This window comes from Dromaius novaehollandiae, chromosome 2 (genome assembly GCF_036370855.1).
Source record: "Dromaius novaehollandiae isolate bDroNov1 chromosome 2, bDroNov1.hap1, whole genome shotgun sequence".
In the NCBI taxonomy this organism is placed as follows: Eukaryota; Metazoa; Chordata; class Aves; order Casuariiformes; family Dromaiidae; genus Dromaius; species Dromaius novaehollandiae.
The window spans coordinates 32,398,312-32,424,577 of record NC_088099.1 but is presented as its reverse complement, the minus strand read 5'-3'; the positions used below and the strand labels follow the sequence as shown (position 1 = coordinate 32,424,577).

The following is a 26,266-nucleotide window of genomic DNA, read 5'->3' as shown; positions in this document are numbered from 1 at the left end:
ATGCATGCAACAAAAGTGCGCTCCCCCTGAGGTATTGTGTTTTAGAGAATTTCGGCATGTATTTCTTAATTTTTCCATCCTGTAACTATGCCTGTAATATTCCAGGGGTATTATATTGCTTCTAGTAAAATCATTTTTATTTAGAGAACCTAGTGCGCTCATCCTAATTCTAGTTAATGCTCTCTCTCAGTGAAGCATATTATGGCATCCTCAGACTCTTGCACTAAAGAAAAAGTGACCAGCACAAACATGTGTGCAGTACATGATTCATAGTGCTTCTTTCTGAATTGTCCAGTGGGTAATTGCAGTACAAAAACCAGAGAAACAGATGTAGACTCTAAACCTTGGCTGTAAATTTTTGTTTTATGATTATGGGTTTCAAATGTGCTATGTCACACTGACAAATATACAGTAACACCAAAGGGAATAGATTTCTGACTTGAACTTTTGCTTTTTATTTCACTCGTGGCTAAGAATATGTTTATTGTAAAGTTTCTGCCATCACAGTCTGAGACAAAACAGATCAAAGTGGTCATGTGAAATCAGAATCTTTTGGTATGGGTAAAGTGAAAGATACTGGAGAGGTTTTTTCCTACTTGCACCTCTATAAGAGCTAAAATGCATGTCAGTACTTAAAGTTTCATTATATTTGAATTAACCAACTTATTAGTTAGCTCTCTAATGTAGATGCGCAATAATTATGATTAGTCCTGATAAATTAGAAAATACCCAACATTTTGTGAGTGTGCCTTTTCCTGATACTCTGTTTAGGAGAAACAAATACCATGCTATTTCAAAGTGAAACATGGGATACCTAAATTAATATATTGTAGAAATGATGTATGAGCAAACCATTCGATTATTTGAAGAATTTGTTAATTACTCATGTTTTTACTGTAAGCATTCAGTATAAGCATTAGTATGAGCATGGTTTTAAGTAGCACAACTGTTATTCATAATAAAACATGACAAGCTACCTGGCTCATTTAGGTACACTGTGGAAAAGCTATGTTTTTCAATTCATATGCAGTTAAGCACGAATTCCTGACATTTACTTTCAGAAGTTGCCAGTGTACATTTTGAGGTACAGCAAGCAGGTTTTATTTTTAAATACGGTTTTATAAGACTGGTAATGGAATAAGCATAACTATATTTCTGTTTGTATGTACAATTTTATTTATATTAACTCACGTGGGCAGTATGTTTTTCTTGGCATAAGCTTAAACTGTTCCAAGAACTGCACCAGGTCTGCACAAAAAGCTATTTTCTCCCTAAATCAGAGACTGACAAAACATACTGTGTTTTGTATGATCCTTTCCAATTATTTTTGTGATGATGCATTACATATTCCAAACTTCTCATGCATTCTGCATCATCTGGTTAGAAAATACTGCCTTTTAATTTAGTGTTGTTATTCAAAATAAGCAATTTTGTAGCAAAATAGCTTTTAACAAAAATTTAACCATTTTTCCACTTGGCTTTTTAATACTGGGAACACTGCTTGCTTAGCTCTGATTGTTTAAACAAGCCTTTCCCTAAAGGATGACTTTTTGGATAAACGTGTGCTGTGCATAATTTTCAGATTACAGAGTGTCAGGGCTTTCTTTAGCTTGAGGAGTTCCAGAATGGGGGAGGACGCCCTCACGAACTTAAAAAGTCCTTAAAAAGTCCTTAAAAAGACACTGTTAAACTCCAACTTTATAACACTTCTACCTCGACAGAAGATGGAAAGAGACAGTGCCTACTGCAGGGACAGTTAAATCTCTTCTGTCTGAGGGAAAAAAACATTAAGAAAGGCTTTTGTTTTTATCTCTTCAAATAGATTTGCTTCCAGATTACAGCAAGCCTTTTTGCTGGCTGTTTGTTTTCCATATGGATATATCAGTTTCAGAGGACAAGTGTGTTTGGGGGTGTGTGTGGGTGTGTGTGTGTGTGTGGGTGTGGGTGTGTGTGTTTAAAATTCTTGAATCTTTGTGAAAAGTTTTGTTAATACAATCAACAGGCGTTGTAACAGAGCTTTCAGTCCATCAAAGGACTTTTTGTAGAGAGAGGACATCACATCCATTAAACTGGTTGCGCAGGTCCCAGAGTGAATCTCTTTCCAGTGTTTCTTTGCAGCCTTCAATTGCATGCCTTTTGCATGCACAGTGTGCCCTGCTTTGCCAGGTGCTGCTGCTGAAGTTTTAAAAGATGTGCAATAATTGAGTGTTTCATTTTCTAGTTTCCTAACCAAAGTTAGCTTTTGATTTTCAGAAATGCTGCGAATCCCCACAGTTGACTTGAACGGAAAAGGGAGGGCCTGTTGAGAGGCACAGAAAGGAGTAAAGTGTTGAGCTCTTCCGAAAGTTGGGCTCTTTGTGCCTCTGAAAATCTAACTCAAGCCTTGTATAAGCTGCAAATGCCCAATTCTGTCAGAGCCAAAGTGACTTGACTCATTCCCTTCAAGTAAAAGTGTACTTTCAGCTCGTGTCCTTTCCAGTGGGGCAGAAGGAGTGCTCCCAAACTGGACGCTGTATTTTACTTTTCCATTTCTGAAATGTCCGTAGGAGTAAGGACTGGCGAAGATTTTGACAGAGTCCATCCCTGTAAGCAAGACTTTGCAGCAGGAGGTTGTTTATATAAAAAAATACAGGGCTTTCATGTTGTCTTCATGCAAATGGTAAACCACCAGCGAGCCAAGCCCGTGATGGTAGCTCGGGGCTGGTGCGGCAAACCGAACCAAAGGCCTGGGGACCCTGGCCAGAGGTGCAGGGAGGTGTCCTAACCCTTTCCCTTCATGAGGCTTCAAGAAATGCTCCATTTTGCAGAGAATTCTGAGGGCATTTTTGTCAGCTGCCAGCCCTGAAGGTGAAGGTAAGAGTAAGTGAGCGTCCTAAAAATAAATGGCTGTTACGTGCAGAGGGATGGCGTGGTGTTCACCCACGGCTTTCTCCTGCCTTGCCCTCTCGGGGAGCTGGGACTCCTTAGAGCTGCGAAAGCTGATACGGCCCCTGGGGGCCCACGGGGTTGGCCTTGACCCCGCTGTGCTAATCGGAGACAGGCAGGGGCTCACCAGGGCTGGTGGCACGTGGCTGGGGTGCTGCCACGCGGCACGGCGAGGCCCTGCTGGGGGTGGGCACCTGCAAACCCAGAGCGGTGCGGGGAGGCCTGCGCTGGCGCGAGCCGGGAGCTGGGCAAGCTGGTCCGCCGGTTATTTGGGAAGGAGCCTGGAGGCCGGGGGAGAGAGGCAGGGCTGGGAGCGCCGAGGTTGCCACCAGGAGCGGGAGCCGGCCCCAGGCATCGGCTCCACTGACGGCATCGAGCATCGACCGGCGCGGGGATGAGCCGGTGCGCGGCAGTGGCTCGGCCGCGGGGGCAGGCATGCTAATCCTTTCCCTGGGGGAGGTAGGGGAGGGCACCGAAGTTTTACCAGATTGAGCAGGAATGTAAAAATCATCCATAGAAAACATCCGCTGTAGCAGACAGCTACCCAGTGCGGGGCCCTTTTCTACTCCTATTATTATTACTTTTTTTAAAAAAATTTTTTCGCAAGCTAATCTCTCTTGGTGTGGGCTGCAGGTATTTACTGGGGGAGCGGTGGGCGATCCCAAGGAGGGCTCTGGCCAGCGGTGGCCCGGCGGGCCGGCTGGCTGCTTTTGCAGGGCTGCTGGGAGTTTTTAAGCAGTGTGAGAATCCTGGGAGCTGGTGATGTCAGAGCGCTTGGGTCATTTGAAGGTTAGCAGCCTGGGAAGGGTTCACCGAAAGTTCACTCGCATATATTAGGCAATTCAATCTTTCATTCTGTGTGACACAAGTAGTAGGAAGTGAGCTGTTCAGAGGCAGAAGGATCTATTCATTGCTGAGGGGGATCCGGAGTTCCTCCCGGAGCCGTTTTATTCCCGGGACTTTGGGGATCCGGGCAATGCAAGAAAACGGCACGCGCCCAGAGAAAGCCTGAGGAGCGGGACTGGTTCTAAAGAAATTTGGGGGAAAATTGATTGCAAGGAAAACTTGGAATGTGGCTCGCTTCCCCCCGTCCTGCTGGATTGGCTGGGCAGCCTGGAAAATGGTAAATGATCATTTGGATCAATTACAGGCTTTTAGCTGTGTTGTCTGTCATAATTCATGATTCTGGTCTGGGAAAAAGACCAACAGCCTACGTGCCAAAAAAGGGGCAGAGTTTGATGGAGTTGGGTGTACTTTTATGTGCCATTTTCCTCCACACCTAGAGGAAAGCACTTTTGCAGGCATTCTGTGCAGGGGGAATCATGTTTGACTGTATGGATGTCCTAGCAGTGAGCCCCGCTCAGATGCTGGATTTCTACACTGCGAGTCCGTCTTCCTGCATGCTCCAGGAGAAGGCTCTCAAAGCATGCTTCAGTGGATTGGCACAAACAGAGTGGCAACACCGGCACAGTGCTCAATGTAGGTCCCAACTGTTATTTTTCCAGTTTGAAGCAATTATGATTGTTTGCATGTGTTTAACAAAATACTTTTAATTGCTAGCAGGGGTAACGGGGGGTGGAGGGGGGGCTGTCTATGCAAAATGTGGTTTGCAAGCCTGTTTCTCCATGGGCGAGAAAAGAAACACCTAGCTGGTTTCTGTTTATTCCTTTTTATGTAGCATATTGATCGCTGTAACAGTTGCGGAGCCAAGCAGGAACACATACAATTATAACATAATGCAGCACTTGTAAAACTCCAACTGGTGAAGGGCAAATTTACGTAACATCTCCGCAGTAGTTTTTTTTTTTTCTTTGCCTCCTTAATCTAATTTCGCATCACATTTGATAATCTGGATGCGTGTTGTCTTGAAGTGCATTTTAGCGGGGCAGCCGGGCAATTAAAATGCCACTCTGTACAGTTCTTAAAAAGATGCTGAAATTGCAGCGTGGAGGTGCCCTTCCAAAATCAGACAGTAGTTTTAAGTTTCCTCAGCAAAGGCAATATTTCTTTGTACTGACCTTGCTGCCACCTTTCTTCTTCACTTTGTTGCTCTAAGAAGTTGCTGTTTTGCTAGAAAACTACTTACTGTGAGCACCCTTTGAGTTTAACCATCAATTATTTCTATACCTTGAGATTTAGGCAGTGTTGCACTGGTAACGGAGGAGGACGAGTTAGTGCAAGGATTCTTTTCAAAAGGTATTATTATGTTAACTGGCTCAGTTTAGTGCCGAAATCGGTAGGTAGTAAACAATGGCAGGATTTGAGCCCCCCAGTTTCAAGTTTGAGAAATGACAAGAAGTGCCAGAAAGCATCACCTTATACTCTGCATAAAAGCTTGCAGGATGCTTCACTGCTCTGACGGTGATTTAGATTAATGACTTGGCTATCTATCAAAATGTTTTTAACACGCTCTCGGGCACTTCAGTACGCCATTAACTGTATAATTATGTTTGAAATTTTTCTTTTGCAGTATGTTAAAGAATTGGTTAAGAATTGGAGTGAGTCTCCCTTCAATATTGTTTAGCTCAAGGCGGGGGGGGGGGGGTTAAAAAATAAATAAATAAAATGGTTGGTGTGTTTTTCACTCTGCTCAAAACTTTTCAGTCAGCATGCCACATTTGTGTGGGTTGAGCAATGAAAACAGAATTATAAAACTCAGTGACTACCAGCCCACAGCATTTCAAATATTTTGACGATTTTACAATTAAAATTAGAGTGCATAAGACTATGAAGTTCAGCATGGGATGGTTTTTCTTTTTTTCCTCCACGCTGTTTTCAAAATGCTTCAAACAAGATATGAAACAAATACGTTACTTCAGAATAATGTTATTAGCTATGGGAGAACTCCAGTTAGAAGAAAAAAACCCAGATGTTTCACAGAAAATGTGTTTTTTTTCCCCTCCGTGGTTTAAACCTTAGTATGAGTTCAGCGGTCATATGGAGGAAACTTGGAATTAAATAAACTTTACTGAAGTAAGAGGCATATGCTATCATAAAAAACTTTCATTTGCAAAATATTCTTTAAATAACTTATGGTTTTAAAATGTCCTGTTTGTTCCTCTTTCGTTGGTTAATAACTAGAAGCGTGATTCTTAAAAACAAAATATATCGTGTTTGTTCTTGGACAAGTTAAACACAGGATTACCCTTATCAGAATGGAATGAGTGGTAAATATGTCATTTGCCTTGGGCCTGTGATAAGAGACAAGTGTTGATAACACTGAAGTTTAGCTAATCAAAGAAACATATTAACAAGAGTAAATAAAAAAATTCAGGAAAATTAATTCAGAAATCCAGTCTCATAACTTCACAGGCAATAGGATTAATCTTCACTGCATGGGAATTTAAAACCAGGCCGAAACCTGAATTATAAGACGGTCGATGTAATTTGAGCCGTGAAAGTTAATGATATATAAATATGGCAAAGAAATTTAGTTAGGTTCTAAATGGAGAATTGTCTGATTTCTAGAGCAAGTTTTGTTTTTAATTTTGAAAAAAACTGTGAGCACTTTACGTGTGTGGGTAAATATATGTACGTGCTTTATAAAATACTAAAATTCTGTCAACAGCCTTTTTGTCTTTTATTTTATGAAATTACTGACAAAAACAGAATTTCTGCAGTACAGAAAGCTTTCAGTCGTTTAAAGGTTGCTCCAGTGCTTGTAAATACAAAGATAACAATGTTTAATTCAAACTCAAGTGTTTCCTGGTTCTCTGTTTTTCTTAAGACCTTTGTGATTTAATGGAATGTAATTGTAGCCAAATTTTGAAATTATTAGATGTGTAGCTGATGATAGGGTTGGTTTTTTTTTGTCTAGTTTGTTGTTTTATTTTTTGCTCTGCCATAAAAGCAGTACACCTGCAGCCATTGCTTTAGGCCTTAGAAATATTGCTTTGATAGAGGCGGGATTGTAGAGTAGAAGGTAAATGGTTGTTAAGGGAATAATACATGAACGGTGCAGGCTCCAAGCAGTCCCGTAGCAATCCCAAACAGCATCAGGGTGTCGACTGAAATGCTGGCAGAACCCATGGCTGCGGCGTTTAATTCCCAATGCTGGAGGTCTCCCACTTCAGCACGTCTTCCCTGGGTTAATCCCGTTGCAATGCAGTAAGCAAACGCACTCCGGCTGCAGTACAAATCTTCTAGTCCGTGAGGGTCTGCAAACTAAACTAGGGAGTAAGATGCAACCCAAACGTGACCTAAACTTGTGTGGTATTTTTTTCCTCCCCCCTGTGGGAGGAAAAACCTTTTATGGGTTTGCAACCCAACCATTAGCCACTGTATACTATGAGATGTGTTACGAGCACAAAAAAATACATAATTGTGCTCATACATGTTTATATTTTAGGTGATATTAGTTATATTGTTACAGGTCTAAAAAGAAATTACGTATTTATAGAGAAAGTTGTGAACTCAGAAATGAGAGTAGAGCTGACTGTGCTTTTAATCACAAGTAATTCTAACTCCTTTGAGTTCTCCTAAGATAAAAATCAGGTCAGTATAATCAAATTAGAGGAGAATAGTTCTTAAGAGGAGCAAAATGATGAGAGTTAGGATTACAAGAATGATGAGTTTATCTCTGTAAGAAAGATACAATTTTCCAGGTCCTTCTAGTACAGTGACAACAATTACCAAGAAAAAAAGAGTAACTTTTGGTGGAATGTGAGCTAACTAAATAGTGCAGAAGTGGGAACGGACAGGCCCTAAGAGAGAATGAGCTGCAAGGAATGGCAGTTTTTCTTTAGCCTTAGAAGAGCCTATTAAAAAAAAAGTTTTCATTTGTCTTCACTCATTAAGCAGGTAAAAAAGAAATGAGAATGCCCAAAACCAGAATAAGCTAAACAGTACTAACTAGTGTTTCAGCAAATAATGTCATGTAGAAGACTACTATCAACCGTATTTTGTTACATTTAAAAGAATATGAAACGCGATGAAGATGAAAGTTATGTAAATGGCAATAAAATACGATGTAGACATTCTTGAGGTATACAGTTCTTATTTAGGTTCAGCGGGGGGTGTTGAGCTGGGATGAACTAGGAGGTATCAGCCTTCAAAAAGTTTGTGAAGAGGAAAACCCAGAAGGCATAAATTTTACATCTAAGTTCCAGATTATTGCAATGTTTGGGTCGGGTTCTTGTTCCCTGCAAGCACTGGAAATACTAGAAACATCTGTGCTCAACAGCAAAAAAGCTCAGTACTTTATTTTCTTTCATCTTTCTGAATTTAAAAACAAACATTTTGAAGTGAAGGACTTGTAATCTGCATTCCCAAGTATCAGATTGCTGCAGGTGTGTTTGCTAGTGCCCAGAAGGCGAGATCTGTTTGAACCAGGTTATTTTCTTTAAAGTTCATTTATAAACTCTACAGCTCAATCACTGGGACTGATTTCCTCAGGAATAGAGTCTTTATTCAAAATTTTATCCTTGTTGCTTAATGCCCGCTAATACGCGATGAAAGGTATTTGCTTCTGCTCCTCTTTGGTACCCAGCATTTCTCATGCAAACAATTGCACGTGAGTATTTTTCCTCCAAATTAGTTGCAACTGGCACCGCTGATTCCCTGTGCAGAAGCCCATACGCTTAGTCCCGCACGCTTCACGGCCCAGGAGAGGGCTCATGGGCAAGCACCGCCATCCGAAACCACCGTGGAGGCGACGGCAGGGAGACCGGGGCCAAGGCAGGGTGGGAGACGCTCGGCAGAGAAGCCACCCGCCTTTGGGTGACTCCCAGTGAACCTGTGCAGCTGAGGTGCCGCTCGTCGGAGCAGAGCCCGGCCTCGGAGAATGCTGCAGCCACGTTAGGGGGCTGGAGGAGGCAGATAGCGTTTTGGGCCACCACGTCAGTCACCCTCACCAGCAGCTAAATCCCCATGCAAGCCGTGGGCCTGGGCCCACAGGGGCCCAGGTCCCCCTGCTCGCGCTCAGGTCTGCGCTGGGTACTGGCCGATGAGCTGCCGGCAGCGTTACGCAGCCAGAATTGAGATTTCGGAGTGGGTTCGTAAGAGCAAATCCGCAGGCGTCATGCTGGGCTGGGCCGCTGGCTGGGGCCGTCGGCACTGCCGTGCCCGAGGCCGGCGAGATGGCCTGGCAGCGTGGAGCAGAGCTGCGAGGGGCCTCCCCGCTGCGGGGTGAGCGCGGGCGAGCAGGGGACCCCTCTGCCCCCGGCGCTTCCCACATGCGAGGAGGAACCGGGGGGCCGGCGGCAGCGACCTCACGCCGGCCATGGGCCGGGGCCAAATTAGTCGCGGCTTTGCAGGGGTTTGCAGCCCTTCGCTGGCCACAGCGCCTGGCCCCAGGAGGAAGGATATCAGTTTATGTATAAAATGGCTAAGGAACTTCGGTAAATAGACTTTACCCTTTAGAAGCCAAAGATCCTGGCAGCGGCTGTAAAGGAGGGTGGGGTTGTACTTTTCCCCTTCCTGTACTTGGACACTTTTGATTATCCAGACTTTCTGGGACTGAGCAGGGCTGCCTAATAACAAAGCCTGCAGAATATAATTGCCTAAATAGGCCTATTGTCCTTTTCAAGTGCCTGTGCTCTGAAATCTTTGAGCTTTCGGCTGCAAATGCGATACGTAGCGTTTAGGTGGCTTAGCGTCTGTTGCAAAAAAAGAGATCCTTTTGCCTCATTCCTCCTTGCTGGGTGGCGGAGAAACTGGTTATATTCGTGCCCCTATTGATGTTTACTCCTTTTGGGAAGCAAATATTTTAGCCCCTTCTGGCAGAGTAAACTGCCAAAAGTAATAGGCCTGGAAATACAAAGCTATGATTGATTTTGACCTTTGCTCGTGTGCATGAAGTCTGTCCCCATGCAGTGTGACCCATGCCACTTCTTGCTGAAATCCAAGCCCTTACAAACCAAATGGAACCATGAAAATACAAGCCATGAAATGCTCAAAACTATTCTAAAATAACAGAATTAATCTTCTTCTCTGTTCTTCAAGAGAAAGTACAGGCAGGAGGGTAGCAAAATTAGATTTTGCAGCTGGAAAACCAGGAATAACGTCTTTTGTCTGCCGCTGCCTTTTTATGAGAACTATATTCTAGGTACAAAATAAACAAACTGATAATGGGGGAATGATTCTTCTGTGTAGTCTTTCAGTCACATTAATCTCAGCTATTCCTTACAATTGTAATCATTAAACATCTTTCATCCAGAAATGTGGGCTTTACAGTGTCTTTTTAAAAATCATGGTTAGGATTTGATTAGTCTGTCATTGCGTAAGCAAATGTATTTCAAAAGTTAGGAATTTCAGAACCAGTAGCCTGAAGTTAGCATCCTAAATCTACATTTCATGGCTTCATTTCCAAAAATGCTGAGCATCTAAGAGCTCCCGTGGCAGTTTTAAAAACAGGCCACGTATTTAAGTGAGCAAACATTATTTAGAGCCTTCACTGAATATTAAATATTTTTAAAGCGTTTTTTCCCACCTTACCTAAACTATATAGAAAAGCAATTCAATCACAGAGTTCACAACAGTAACAGGGGAAATAGTCACTTACACGACAAAGCAGGACTTGTTTTTACCGCTATATTGCTCTAGTCTAGAAATTTACAAGTCAACATTGCAGAATTTAGCATTTAAACCACAACCCTTTTTTTTCATGTATTTTGTCTGACTCACTAATTTCTCTCATTGTCTGTTTGCTTCCTTACATTTAATATTTGATGAGTGCACTTTGTCTTAGATAATTTCAAACTTTGTCTTGTGGTACAGATTTTAATAGCTCGAGTATCTGCTTCATAGTCTCACTCCTCGTTTGCAACTGCTCTGGATTGTTTTTCCAGTGGCAGTGAATTAATACGCTTCTGGTCACGGCACCTTTTGCTTATTTGGGGGGGGGGGGAGGGGAAGAAAAAAAGTCTTGCTTTCTTCAGCTCGTTTCTAGTAATCTGAATAAGAGAGAAGGACTTGCATCATGTGACGGGGCGGCTCAGGCAGATCCCCAGCATGGGGTCGGTGTGTGAGAACTTCTGTTGTACATGACAATCTGATAAGGATATCATGTGGTTTGGAAACACATTCCCACAATGTTAACTTCTTTGTCCCTTTATTTGGGAGTGGGTAGGAAAAAACTTAACAAACTAATGCCAGCCCTTATATAACTGACCCCACTTTGTTTTAGCATTCTGTTTGAGTTTTACAGCTTCTTCAAATACTTTTGTTAAGAGAGCTGGAAATATAATCCAGCAAGTCTGTGTAAAGAATCTTAGACGCAGAGTATATAATACACCTTCTGTTCCCCTTGGACAAGGTGATTTTTCTTTCCCTTGCCTATAGCATATATAAACTGAATAGTATAAAACTATGTAAGTTAAATGTATACATACAAGAGACACTTGTATAGGTTTAATAGGTTAAAGCTTGAATGAGTATTTATAAATTCTCAAAGCGTTTTGGATCTTCACCACTAAAGACATGATGTTAAAGTCCATCCATAGTTTGGAGGGGTTTCCATTTTATGCATTTTCAGTGGCTTGCGTTTTACCCTGTGAGCGCATTCCCTAAGAAAAAGAACAGATTTGTCTCACGACAAAGATTTTTTTTAGCACTAATTAGTTTCATTAATGATTTGAAGGCTCTCTTTCCACTGAACTGTATTATTTTTCTTTAGGCTCACATTTTATTTTTAGCAAGGATCTTTGAATGATAAAATGACAAATTGAGTATATTTTTGTCTTTTAGAGCCTTACCCAGTGAAGCACTTAACATGCACTCAAACCTCCACCCGTGCTTTTAACAGGAGTTTCAGACACAGAGTGGTTGTATGACTGAGCCTGAAATACCAGCAAAAGCTGGTGCCATCGTGCTGAATGTTGAATCAACACACAGTAAGGGTAGTCCCTGCCCTGCAAGATTCATATTTAAAATAGACGGGACAGTTGAAGAATATAGAAAGAAAGAAGGATTACTCTCATTTTAAAGACACATAACTAAGGTGTTGAGCAGTTAAATAAGTTGTCTAGTGTTGCACCAAAAATTTTGTGGCAGACGACTGCCACAGTTAGATTTAATTCAGATTTCCCTCAGTTCAGCCTGGTGCTTGCTTCCTGAAAAGCCATTTATGCCCATAATAAACAAACAGAGGAAGGAATGCTTCATTGAAAGAGATATATGCAGTCAAACGAAACAAAAAATCTCTTGAATCCTGTCATTTTATATGTGAATACAGCTTGTGAAGAGTTCCTGAAAGGGCCATTGCATCATTGCAGTGCTCTTCTTGGAGCACATCATTTTAGTATTTCTCAGCCAACCTGGCTGGCAGCATAGCAGCACACCATGCCGAGACAGCTATTTTCCTTTGAGATAGTGTTGGCCTTTCATCTCATCTTCCAGTTTTCTGCCAGCATCACTCCTCTGCTGGCTGGTGACTGATAGGTATCAACAGGATTTGCAATTCACTGATTGATGAGTGGATGTAACAGTCTCTGAGTTGATTTAAATGTTTCATTTATGTGCAAATACCGCTTTTGCGCGGAGGTATTTAGGCAACCTACCACACTGCCTTGCCTTTCAGGAGCCTCGGCGGCGCAGTGCCTCCTCTCCGGGGAGCTCTTGCGCAAGAGCTGCCGGTAGCGGAGACAGCGGCAGCAAGCACATTCCTCTGCGGCTCACCGTCCTCCTCCCTGGCTCCCGCCTTTTATTCCTAACCTCGTTCAAGCAAAGCAACAACCAAGAGCAGCCTTGCCTGTCTTTCCAAGACTAAACATTCACTCGCACACTGAGAAAAAGAGCTTGGAAAACTGTGTAACAGTGCCATCTGGCGATACCTGCCAAAATCTTACCATTCGCAAGTGCTGCTGTGTTGGAGGAGTTGGATAAGAAGGCGGGCGCTTTCCCAAGGCCTCTGGTTCAGACCTGGAGCAATGCCTGTGTGCTCCAAAGCTTGTCTCTTTGTTTTCTGCCCCACTCTTTCAGTTAATCTAATCAAAGATACTATCTTCTCTGCAAACCTTCCCTTCCTTACTGAGAGCACTAATCCATCAATCTGCATTTTTGGCTTGGCCACAAGTCAAAGGACTAGCTAAAAAAGGCATGCATGTGTTAGCTTTTTTATTGTTAAGATCAGGTCCTTAGGGGTTTTTGTTTGTTTGTTTTTAAAGAGTTGCTCATACCTTTGTCTCTCAACCTGTAATTTGAGGAGATTTTTCTTTTTCTTTTATTGATCTTTTAGAGTATTCCTTTGCATTGCTTTGTTGTTTTGATTTGCTCTTTTCATTTGCAAAGAAATTTCATTAGTTACCCAACCAGCATATGTTAGCTCCTCCTTAGCAACTGGCTTGAAAATCTTGGGAGACCTGTCTTTATTCACAAGCCTTCTGTTTCCACCTCACACTTTGAACACCAAGGTTTAAAATGCATTCAAAATGCAGAATAAATCATGACAAATCTCCAGAGTCTTTCAGATGTTTGTGCAAACTATCTTTGAGTGGAGGAAGTGACTGGTTTAATAGAAGAATTTATTATTCTCAAATCCTCATCTTTTGTCACATGTTCTTCTGGCTAAGTACGTATGTGGACAGCTCATCCTGCTAATTTTTGTGCGTATTGCCACATTCACTTCTCTGAGACCATGACAATAATGACCCATTATCTTAAGGTTTGAAGTGAAGAGTTTGCAATGGAGAGTCTTTGGTCAACTGCATGAAGTCTGAGCTGACTCACATCCTGCCATGTCTTTTCCTTATCCAAACCCTTTCCTTTCTCTGCGCTTTGGATAGATCCTGCAAGACTTAGTGGACAAAGCGTGAGCTGTGCACACAGAAGACCTGTGTGTCTGGATGCTGTGTGAGAAGATGGCTTTTCCCCTGGGATGCAGAGCCCAGTTTGCAAGCCCAGCATTGCAGTTGTTCAAGGTGGCTGTTTGCACCTTTACCAAAACATGAAGGCAGAGCTTGGTTACAGCGCGTTGTATTAGCACTGCCCAGCAACACTGTGATCTTTACGCTTTTGCTAAACACAATTTCTGTGCAGAACAAGAAAATACTCTGATGAAAAGAGGCGAGGAAGGAATGACGTACTTCAGTAAGATTAAGTCAGAGTATCAGTTTCCCTGGAACACGTATTTGGCTCCCCACCAACAATCTTTTACCCCATTTTTCAAATGAACACAGATTTTCACATGATAACTTTTTTTGAAATATTAATGCTTCAAGGCCTGCATTACCTTTGTTTCTTCATCAAAGTCTATTGCTGTGAAAAGGCTGCCGTTCCTTAGGCTGTTTCAGCTTCAAAAGAATTTTAGGGCCTGGTCTATTGGAAAGCTTGAGGGTATAATTAGTGAAAATGGAAATAGATGCAAGAGAAATTTAGTTCCTGATGTTTTAATTTAGTGTAGTACTGCCATGTGTTGTTGAAGAGGATTCTTAAAGGCAAACATAATTATTTCATTATGGTCTTCAGAATGCTTTCATTGGTCTTAATGACAAGAAGCTGCATAAGGAGTCATACATTTTAATTAGACCTTCTTATATTTACATCAGATAAATAACAAATAATTGATGAAAAACAAGTCTTCTGAATGGATGATTTCACACAGAGCTCTGGTTACAGTTTAATGATAAAACATTTCTCTTATTGCTTTGCATTTCAATTATCTAGAATTATTACTCTTGCAGAGATTTGAAAATACTGTTATTTCCATGCATTTGATTAGATTTGCAACTAATTTTATGAATCTGAAGCTAAGAAAAGAGGTGTTTTCCTGTGTATATCACTTACAACCAATTTCCAGCTTTATTAATTTCATTTGGCTTTCATTTCTTACATTTAGATATCTTTTTTTGTGATAGATTCCTCAGTAAGAGCTAGTGGGAGCAAGAATCAGACCTTTTCATGTTTCTTCAATTCGGTATATAGGAGCAAGCCCTGCCATTGTTAACAACCCAAAACTCTTTTAGAGGTCAAGGAATGAGTGGGAAATTGGACAGCTTATAGTGGAGTTTTCCAAGGCAAAATGAGGTGCATCCTGCCTATCAGCTTAGTTCAAAGTTGTATTCCTGAATCTCTTCAATTTATTTTGAAAACCTTACCAATAGCTCCATATAATTGGGTGTAGCCTTGCAGATGCATTTAAAATATGTATTTTTATATATAAAATATAAATATCATATAAATATATAAATATCATATAAATATATAAAAATATCATATAAATATATAAAATACATATTTAGAACATTTTTTTCTTTTCTTACCCCATTTGTGAGGCACTTTATAACCCCAAGAGAAATGATTTCAGAGTTTTGCTACTTGTTAAGAGTCTTTCATGTTTGTAAGCTCTTCTGCGTTTAATTTTTGTAACAAAACATATTTCACATGATTCATTCCTGAGAGTATACAGAACACTAATTGTTGTTATTGATTTTAAATTTCCCAACCATTACAAGTAACCCAGATGAGTGGCAGATAAAGAGTAATAATCCATGGAGTTCTGCAAGTGTTTCATGTTTGTCTGTAGTACTTTATGTGATCAATAGTAACTGCCCCATTGAAACTAACTGCTGTATCAAATAACAGTAAATCAAATGAATGTGCTTACAGATTATTTATTGAAAGCTTTAATTGTTCACTGGGGCCCTGCTTATCTGAGGAAACAATAGAACTCAGTGATCAGACCGACTGGTTTGCAAATGCCGGGGATGCCGTGAATCAGCAGGGTATCTATCTCCTGCGTCCTGGTGACGGTGATGGGAGAGCTTTCCCAAAGGTGCCCCTGCCCCTGCTGCCATTGCCCATATTGGTCCTTCCCAGAGTACATCGTTCGGAGATAAGCTTCTCGGAGAGCCTCTCTTGGTTTCACAGGTTACTATTCCATTTTTTCTTTTATTTTTATAGCAGCCGTTTCAGTGGTTCCCTGGGTGACACACATGTCTCAGCTAGGTGGGTTAATGTGTGGGAAAAGAACTGATAGGATTTGCTGAAGTTTATGTAGTGAGGGACAAAACAAGATCATCCGATCTAAGAAAGGGAAGCAAAGAGAAAGCATATTAAAGTTTTTCTGTGAAAACCGTGCCTACGTAAATTATAATTTTTGGCACTTGCATAATGCTGTACAGTTGTCAGGCTTGTGCAAATATTAAGAAATGAAAAAGAATGTTATCCAGCTAATAAACACTGTGCCATTACATTTTACTAATTCCTTAAAATGGCTGTTCCACCTTGTTACAGTCACTCCATGAAATACCGGTGCCACAGCTCAGAGCTTTTTTGGACCACAATGTGGTGCCAGTTACACTTCGCCATGGCTGCAGAGTCCTGGCAGGGTCAGCTCAGGTCCTAAAGCTGTCCTTCAGCAATTCAGGGAGATGGCACTGAATGAATTTACCTTTAATAACGTGTCTTTCTGACTGTGACAACTGGAAGAGCATTTGTAAAAATAAGCTTAATTTCTGCAGAAAATGATGGCCCAAATCTCTCAAACATGGCAAGAAAAGTTCTTCCCTAAAGGATGCATGTTCCATGGTACGTACTTACATACAGATGTATAAATATTGGATGATCATATTATAAACATTTAAAACTCAATGATTAGAGCATAGTGGCCAGAGATCGTCTAGAATTTTCTCTCGTGTGGAAAAATTAATTTTCTTTTTTCAAAGTGTAAGCTTCCCCTTAAGTTTCATGTGCCATCAGGTGTTGAATTTGTTACTGGGTCAGGACTGAATGCAGCTCTTTGGAATGCCATATTCTGTGTAAAGTGCAGTGACATTTCTCATTGTTCGTAAGGTTGGAATATTACAGTAAATTGTGAGCAGAGTAGGTGGGCAGAGAAAATGTAAATCGCTGTGGAAGGTGGGTGTTGAATAACAAACACCAGGTGATGATTAACTGTTTTTCTTCTGTGTTTGTCTACAGTACAGTGTACATACAGGTAGATACAGTACAGTACATACAGGTAGAATGATGAGTGTTCCTGGCTCCAGGTGATTAACAGGAAAATCCCATGCAGAGAGTAAAAAACCAGCATGTTGGAAAACTTGCTGTCCAGTCATGGTGCTCATCTTGTCTCCAGTTTCATCTGAATCTGTCTTATTTTATTAATCTTTGGTCTGCTAGGCAGAGGATGTAACCTCTGCTCTTGCTACCACCTCACTCTAGGACGCTGAGACCCTTCACAACTTTCAGCCTCTGTTGAGGCTGCTGTGAAATGGGCATAGCAGTTCTTGCCAGGGGAACCACACCAGTGAAAAGTAATTTGCATGAATAAGAAATTCTAAAAGACAGATGTAAGATATTATGTAAATTCAATGACAAGGACGCTGAATTAAAAGGAGTGGAAATCTGGTACAGTCCCTTTGTTCATAGATCCTTCCTGCTACAGCGTCTTTTGTTCAGTGATTTATTTAATTCAGATATATCGGAACTCTGCTCCTGAAAGCATTATGGCTTGATCAACTCTATACTTTATTTGCTCCCTGCAAAAGATATTGATGATACTGGGTTCTTAAATATTCCATAAACTTGGATTTCTTATGTCAGTATTGGAAGTGTTGAGGTGCACTGCTCTTAGTAATACACCATCTTGGTCTAGTATGTTGAAGGGATGGAGGAGAAGAGATTTTGTCCCTCTTTTGGTCTCAGACCTTGTGAATATATGTGTGCTGGAGGATGTCAGAAAGGTTAAGATTTGGACTAACAACCTCTCCTGTGGCAGATGAGCCCAGGTGATGAAAGCCATTTTTTTGTAGTATTATGCCGTGTCTAAATGGAAAAAATAGATTGTTTTAATTATATCTGCACAGTTAAAGAAGTGCAGCCATGTGAGCACAAGTAGGGTAGTGTAAATAGTTTTATGTAATCTTAACATTTAGGAGGGGAGTAAGCAATATAGATGTAAAACATCTATGTGCAAGCACACGTACCCCAAAGATTTACTGGCATAATATTAAGGGCATGGGCGATGTTTGCTCGGATAGCTGCTCAGTTTAAGAAGTTATCTTTCAAGGAGGTAACCACCACCCAAGCCCTTAACATTACACATTGCCGAGACGCTGGGCACATGCTCTGTGCCTGCTCTGCCAAAGGCCTGGTAACCTCTGGAAAAGCTGGGGTGGCTGCCTGGGCCTTGCTGCTTCAGCAAAATACATTGCAGCTCCTTTGTGAAAGAGCTTACTCGATAAAGACTCATACCTGTGTCTGGCATAATGCCACAGAAGTCTGTAGGCCCAAGAGTGAGCTCCCGAGCAAAGAGATAACCTAAACAATAGGCTATTGCCTTGTAAAAAAGACAAGTGACTGTGTGACAGGGGACGGTCAGAGAAAATGAGTAGACCTCCTTTGCTAAGGAAATCAAAACTTAGAATTAGCAGAGCAATAAAAGCCTTCTAAAGCAAAAGCTGGAAACAATACATTTTTAATAAAATGGGCAGTTACTCTAATTGCTGCACCCCTACTGTTCAATTTCTTTTAGTGCCCTTATTCATTAAATTCAGCATACTTACACTTATTATTTACAGATGTATTCATTTGAACTTGTTTATAGAAACCATGCTTTGCAGAAAGTCATGGATAATATAGTACTAATTTGCAAGTGTTTATTGCTGCCTCTAATACGCAATTTTTAAAACAATTAAAAATAGCATCTGAGTTCATCACTGGAGTCAACCCCAAACTGCCCATGAATAATAAAATAATATTACTGTGTACTGCCTTAAAGGTTATAGGACATTTGTAGTAGATTGATAGGTTAGCCATTAATGAAGAATTTACCTGTTCTTAAAAGATTTTAATCTGAGCAGTTCAGCTTCTATATATAATTCTAATGTAACCCATTTAAACATATGTGATAGAGTTCCTAATTGCCCTTGTAAATGGGTATAGAAAGGAGGGTATATAAATCAATTAGTGATATCCAGCAGTGTGGCTGTTATACAAATTAATTGGGATGATCAGAATTTAAACTGCTACTGTGCTTACTTGAAGTACTTTTTGTCACTAAATTGGCTCTTGTTCAGTCACTATATTAATTTTAAGATTTAAGAATACCTAAAGATTAAGACATCCTAAATTAATGGACCTAAAGTTTGAGAAATAAAATTATATGGAAAATATTGTATAGCAAGTCAATTTTACTGCATTTATGAATAGAACACAACAGTTTTATTTTATCCACATGGTACTGAACGACTGTGTAATGGTAGTACATGATTAAAAATATTAAAACACTCATTTACTTGCTGGATTTAAGCCACAGCAAAAGCCGTGATAAATAGTGTCATAAGAACATGCTGAATACACAGAAAATAAAATATTTATTTGACAGACATAGTAATACTGAAAACTAATGCCAACTTGGAAAAGAGGCTAGTTTTGAAGAATAAAATCATTCCTTTAGTGTAATACTTTGAGTTATTCTGTTTGGATGCTTGAGAAGATTTGAAGATAAAAGTGCTCAGAACACTATAAAACTTTTAATAACTATAAATGGAGACTTTATGGCTTAGTAAAATATCTGCGTACATATAGATGGAGATAATACTAACCATTTCATTTCCCTTGCAATTTTTATTTAATCTTGAAGATACTGATTCTGAATTTTCTCCCATTTATATGTTTACGAATCAAGGGTATTTCATGGAATCAGTGGAGTTATGACGCTGTAAAACATGTCTGGAAAAAGAATCAGATCTCTATTATATTTAACTGTTTTGTCCCTCACAGTGTGTCTTTTTTCTTATAATTGATCCTGCAGGGAAAACATGTTGCATTTGTGACACCGCAGTCGTACCAATAGGCCACAGAAATGGCCTCCATGTGCCCGCGCGCAGACCGAAGAGGCCCGAATCCTTCCCCTCTCCCTAGCGCAGCTTCTCTGCGTGACAGCAGCAGTTCCGCTTTCCTCCAGATGAGGATCTGACACTGGGAATTCACCGGTAGAGCAAATAGGGCCTGAGTTGTTTTTCAGAGGAAAACCTAAAATCACACAAATGGTAGCATGAGTTGTTTGAGTTAAGATCTTATTTTTTCAATTTTGCAGTAATGTAGAAATTGTATTGGCGGTTGATGGAATTTTGCATGGTAATGGGTAGGCAGAAAATCGTCCAACTGAACAAACTACAGAGTTAGCATCTTTTGCATGTTTTTCTTCAGTTTTCCACGGGCTTTATTTTTTTGTTTAGCATGTTTTCTTTTTCATTTTGAAGGTAGGCTCCTAACACAAAGTGATGAGCTGCTGCCCTGTAAACTCTGCTGTGCCTGCCGAACCCTACCGCCATCCTTTTTGTATGCCTGCTTTCACCCCAGCTCCCGGAGAAACACCTCATGGTGTCTGCCTGACCGTTTATTTAGCAAAAGACACTCCTGTTCTCAGTTACTAGCTTGTCATTAAGTCTAGCTGTTCTGAGAGTAACTCAGCTGTAACCAAATGTATTTTTTTCCCCACTAGAGTTAATCATGACAAGCTCTTGCCTTGCACATTTGCTCAAGTGTAAATATGTCTATATAGCTACACATATACATAAACCCAAAGGTAGAACTGCTTTGCTGCTATACATGTAAAAGAACAGCCTTGGAGAAAATACAGTTTTCCTTGAAAAGGCCGTCTTGATACATGTAAAAGAACAGCCTTGAAGAAAATACAATTTTCTTTGAAAAGGCCGTCTTGATACAAATCCTGTGTTAGTTACACGGACTTCCCCTCTTTATTAGTGGAGCCAGGACTTGAGAACGAAGCGTTTCAGTCTATGGCATTTTGGAGTTGGCCTTGCTGCTGTCTGAAGTGCCCTCTTGAGCAAACCTACGGCTTATCACAGCGTATGAATGTGCTCTTAAAGCCTGACGGCAACCTCCTCATTCTCCTTTACTGCTCCCTGTAGTGAATATGGGTATTGACTGTGTAGTCACCAGAAGCCCTGACTTAGTAACTAAGAGATGCGCCAGAGGTGCTCTTGCAGTTTGGAGCACAGCACAACGCTGTAGTAGCTTCTGAGAAAGGTTTCAGAGAAGCTTCATTCAGAAATACGTGGTCAGGGCGTCCTGATGATTTGCAGATCGAATGTGCTCAGTGTGCAAGAAAGAAAATTTGCCTGCCTGCCTGCCTGCCTGTTAAATTCAGGCTTATATCTCAGTGGTAAATGAGGCTTGTGATGGCTTGGACACTTTAGTCAAGAGTAGAGATTTTTGAAGCAGTTTGTAATGCTGCTTCCACATATGTCAACCACAGTGGCCCCCTGCATACGCGCTCCCATGCTGCTGAGTCACCTTCATGGCGGGAAGCAGGACCTTGATCGGGATGGGTCTTCTGTCACCTGCCAGGACGTTTCTGGGTCACCGTATGTAAGGTGGGATAATCTTGCAGCAGGCTGATTCTTAGCTGGCTGTTGAGATCAGAAAATGAAGCTTAGTTTGGTCTGAGAGACAGTGGCTCTCAAGGCGTCAGAAGGACTGTCTTGCAGTCAGCAGGTGAGCAGGATGCAGGCTCGGACTTGCAAACTGGGGAGTGCTTCAGAGCCCCTGAATTAAATGTACCGAGGATGGCTTTGATTGAGTTCTGCTGAAGTTACAGCAGCTTCTTGGTTGCTGTTCAAAATCCCACGAGGCTGCTGCTTGCAGTTTTTTAGGAATTTAAGACCTAGGCAAACCAGACTCAGTTGTCAGTGCTTGTTTCCCATCTCTAAAGTGAGAAGAATAGCCCTTCCCTTATCTCGCTTGTGTGTTACAAAGATAAAAATAGGAATGTTCATGGGTTATTCAAATACTACAGTAATAGATACCAGAGTGGCAGATTGGATAGGTAGAAGAGAGCAGGCTCTTGCATGCAGCCTCAAGTGGTGGGATCAGAAGCGCTAGAGACTGCGCTGCGTTCCCGTGAGAGCAGGCCGGGGACAGCGCAGCCCGAGGAGGCTCGTTCGGAGGGTCACGAACCTGCAGCCTGTGCAAGGATGGCACGTGGGAAGACATGCTGGCAGGCAGGATCATGTGCGTGTATTAATAAATGGCACTAAAAAGCCAGGTAACTGAATTTGCATGCTTAACAAATGGATTAATTAGAGGCTAGATTGCTTGTGCTGTAACGGAAAGGGATATTACAAAACAAAATACTGGGCAACCAACAGAGGATATTTGTAGGAACAATAAATCTGTGCTATGAATGAACAAGTCAGCAAGCCGTTGAGGAACAGAAATTATAAGACTAGTACAAGAAGATAAACAAATGACAGACACTGTTGTGTTCTGATTTACTGGAAATAAATCTGGATAGCTCTGGTATGCTGGTAATAAGACACTGAACTGCATTTCCTGGCCCTCATCACCTGATATGAATAAGAGTTTTAAAGGGTTATACTGTTGTCACATGGCCAAGAGCAGTATCTACTGACTCCACTGACTTCTGTTACTTGACTCTACTGATTAACATTACAGATTTGCAATTGAAACTGGGCAATTTTGTTGATGAAAGGCATGAAGGAATATGATGCATCTCTCACTCCCAGTTCTTAACTGGGAGAAATGCAGCAGATGAGAGTAAACACTTTTCTGCCAGTCAAGTTTGCAGATACGACTTGGTATACACACACAGCAGATGCATTTGCTGAATGTAAGGAAGCCTTTTTTTTAGACTCATCCTTTGAAGTTAATCAACATTTTAGCACTGAAACACTGAAGTATTTGAAATGAAAGCCTTCTCAGGATCTGCATAGCTACTATTTGCATTGGTGTAGTGTTTCAAGGTCTTGCAGCGCTAGTTACTGTATAACATATACAGAGACCCTGCCCAAAACCGTCTGCAGTCTAAACACACAAGGTGCCAAAGGGTGGGGAGAAGAAAATACTGTCCTGATGCAAGAGAGTAGGGGAGAGAAAAGATTATCCTGATTTAGTGTATGTCTTCAGTGGAGCAATGGCCAAGTTTATACTTCAAACTTCGCTAGAGAAAGAATATCAACGTATAGCGTGGGCTTAACTGCTTCTTGTGGTCCCAGAGCGGAGAGCAGAGTTCAGCAGGACTGGTCTCCTCCCAAACGGGACTAAACGGGACTAAACGGGAGCCAGCTGTCCGAATCGCTGCTCTAGTGACAAAGTCGTGGCAGTGAAAGCACTTCAGCTTTAGAGACTCCTGCCAACTCAGCCAGGCCTGTCAGGGCTGGCACCTTGCTGGAGATAGCCATTGGCAGCAGGAGCCTGTCCTAGAGTCACGGCTCTTAAAATGACCTAGTCTGAGGCACCTTTGGGATGACCTTGTGTGCAGTTTGGCTGTTAATAAGAACTTGCAGGTTGGACTTCTGATTTCCCTGACCTGGACTTTTTATTGTTTTTGTCGTTGTTGTTATTTGAAGCATACTGTACAAATCCTGAACAGTACTTAATGAAGATCTGTGGTATACTCTTTAGCTTTTCAAATAACAGAAGGAAATCATTTTGTTTTGGGCACCCTCGAGTAGAAGCGAGATCATAGAGTTTAATCTTCTGATGTCCCCTCTGAAAATGTAATGCCCCTTTTCATAGTAAAAGCAAGCCTGAAGACTTTTATTTTTGTCTTTCAGCCCAAATCATGCCTCTTTCACACCTAGACTGTCTTGTAAAGCTGAACTATGACTTGATTGAAATTAATGCTGGAAAAGTAGTGATGAAGAATTAAAACAGAATAACTTATATTTAACATAATGGCTTTAAGGCAGATATGTGCAGCTAGCAGGACCCGCACACAAAAGAACAAATGAACCTCGAATGTGGAAGAAAAAAAATTTTCTTAAGTACTTGTGAAAGTCCTGATAACATTGTCTCAATCTGGAGTTATCGTGGTAGCCTATGTTTTAATCCAGGTATGTTGCATTCACTCCCCATAAAGAACATTCCTTAGTGAGCCTTAATGCATATATCTGCCCTACAAGGAAAGGCGGTGATTGTAGTTCCGATGTTGCAATGTAGTAATACAATGTAAGTTGATTTATCCTCTACATTGTTTCCCCTGAGCCTTTTCTTCCTTCTCCCTGGTCTCCGTCCTTTTTACCTCGGTGCAGTGTATCCCACTGCCCACTTCAGTGTAAATTCCCACGGAGGACAATAAGCAAGCACAGGCAGTGTCAATAAACGAAATCGTAGCGCGACTTCTTTGCTTTTGGTGTTTTCTTTGAAAGAAAGAAAATCAGCATCTTCACACAAGGGAAGACTTTGTTTTTGTCTTTCTGTTGCCTATGATCTGCACCTGTTGTATATATGGTAAAAATATCTGGGACTTACAACCCAGCAACAGTACGCAGCCAGAATCATGTGTGACCGGGTCAAACACACACTGGCTGGAGGGTCATGGCCAGGTTACTAAGTCAAGGCTGGCAAGTCTCCACCATAATGTTTTCTTTCTCTCTCACTCTTTTTTTTTTCTTGTCTGTCTTCCAAACAACAGTTTAAAAAACGCCTCATAACAATGCAAACTATTTAAGCATGACAAATTCAAAGAAGTTTTTTATTAAAAAAAAATTGGGTGAGGGGTTTGTGTCAATGATATTTTGGATTTAATTTTATAGTATAGTTTTATGTGGCACATGAAAGAAAGAAATTTGTATTGAAACAATTGAGACCCACTTTCCCAATTCCTGGCTCTTTCCTGGAAGATGATTAAAAGCAGACTTTTTTTTCCAGACTAGACATAGAAATTAAATGATCTACAGTATATAGTTATTTTTTCAAATGTTTGGAGGCTTATAAATAACTTCTACAATCAAATGCACACATACAAGCAGCAGAGAATCTGGTTCTAATTACTTGTACTTTAGTTGAACTTTGGCGTTTCCTTTGACTTTCTGCCTAATGTATGTGAGCTGTGTGCCTTGCACTCCTGCAGTGAATTCACAAAAAAAAAAAAAAAAAAAAAGAGAGACAAAAAATCCAGACTCTTGTTGGTGCCAACAAAAATGAGGGTTAACAGAATGTTTTGACCAAATGCAAAACTTTGCTATTCACCCTAATTAGCTGAAATTGCTGCTTCCCACCAGGGACCCTGAGCTCAGTATTCAAAATTCCCTTGAGGCTATCCAGGAAATGCCATTTGCTTTACAACTTCTTATTCTTTTAAGACTCAACTGTCCAAAGTGTGCGTTAACATACAAGCTTAATAATCCAAGTTTCTAGTGAAATGAGAGGCATTTCATAATGCCTGCCTGCTTCTAATTGGTCACAGAGTAAAATACCTCTATCTGTCAACGTGGTTTAGCTAACAGTAAATTAGCTCGCACAAAGCACACTGTGCTTTTAAAGATCTTATCTGCTACTTTATCTAACCTTTAGAAATATTTCAGACATGTTAGGAATTGTGAAGCGAGCTATTGTTTGAGATGCCGGTATGTTTAAGTGGCATTCAGGTGTGCTGTAACTGCATTTAGGCTCTGTTTTCTCAGGTGAGTAGAGATCCTGAACTGGCCCATCCTTCAGGACATCAAAAGGACAAAAGAGCAGGACATTGAAAGAAGTGGACTATTTTTTTCTCTTTTGACTAAATTGGTCCTGAAATCGTAAGATTATTTTTAAAATATGTTTTCTGGAAACATCAAAACATCAACTGTCTTTTTTTTTTTTTTTTTTTTTTTTTGACTCCTGTGTGCAACTATGTATAGAAGACAGTGAGTTCTGCTTGGTCTAGCTGCCTGCATGATATAGTAGTAGTGCTTTATACTAAACCTTTAGGTCTTTTCATTCATACTTTGCTAAGTGTGAATTGCCACAGTCTCCTGCACCTGATTTCTGCACTCCCATGCTGGTATTATATACATTTCTAAATAGATAAAGAGTTAAAGAGCCTAAATCCAGAGAAGAATAGTAAATAAGAGCAGCAGTAAGAGTCGAACCCATGTAATCTGAGTTCACCACTCCTCCAGAAAGCAGGCCATCTTGCCTGTGATCAAAAGTGGACATGTTCCCAACATGCACTTTCTTATGAAAAATAAAAAGCTCTGCAGACAGTTGTTCATCTGACACAAGTGTTCTGTTGAATGGATTAAGCCATTTTAGTGGCAGACATGTCTGGGTATTTGGGGAAGATCTCTTGTTTTGGTTTGGTTTTTCCCTCTCATATTCCTTTTCAAATTATCCACCAAAAAAATTCTCCAGCGGCATCTTCAGATCTTGAGTTGCTGACTACACTTTGTGTATTTATGAACTGAACTGACTGCCTAGTCGCTTTGGAGTATCACAAGTTCCCGTTGCTTGACCAGTGGCTGACAGACCTGTGTTGCACATATGGTTAGTGGTTTGAACACTGCTATTGGATGCTGGTGCTTATTTAGAACGAGATCATCAAAAAAGCAGAAGTGGATCAGTATTATTCCTGAAAGACTGCTTTTTTCAAAACTGAAATCACATAAGGATTGCAGGAGTGCAGTTGTTTTATTGAATGACACGACCCAGT

General features: G+C 40.9%; 1 protein-coding gene across 10 annotated transcripts in view; it reads left to right on the top strand.

The window, feature by feature from the left end:
* Positions 1-26,266, top strand: part of RARB (retinoic acid receptor beta) — a 335,559-nt gene that overhangs the window by 237,919 nt on the left and 71,374 nt on the right. The window contains exon 1 of one of the 10 annotated variants that reach the window (XM_026101173.2): positions 3,808-4,048. The exons of 8 other annotated variants lie outside the window; for them this stretch is intronic. Coding sequence is in view for 1 of the 2 variants with exons in the window: in XM_026101172.2 (XP_025956957.1) it covers positions 4,248-4,404 (157 nt within the window). In the remaining variant the exon portion in view is untranslated. One more of the 10 variants, XM_026101172.2, reaches the window with a different exon arrangement.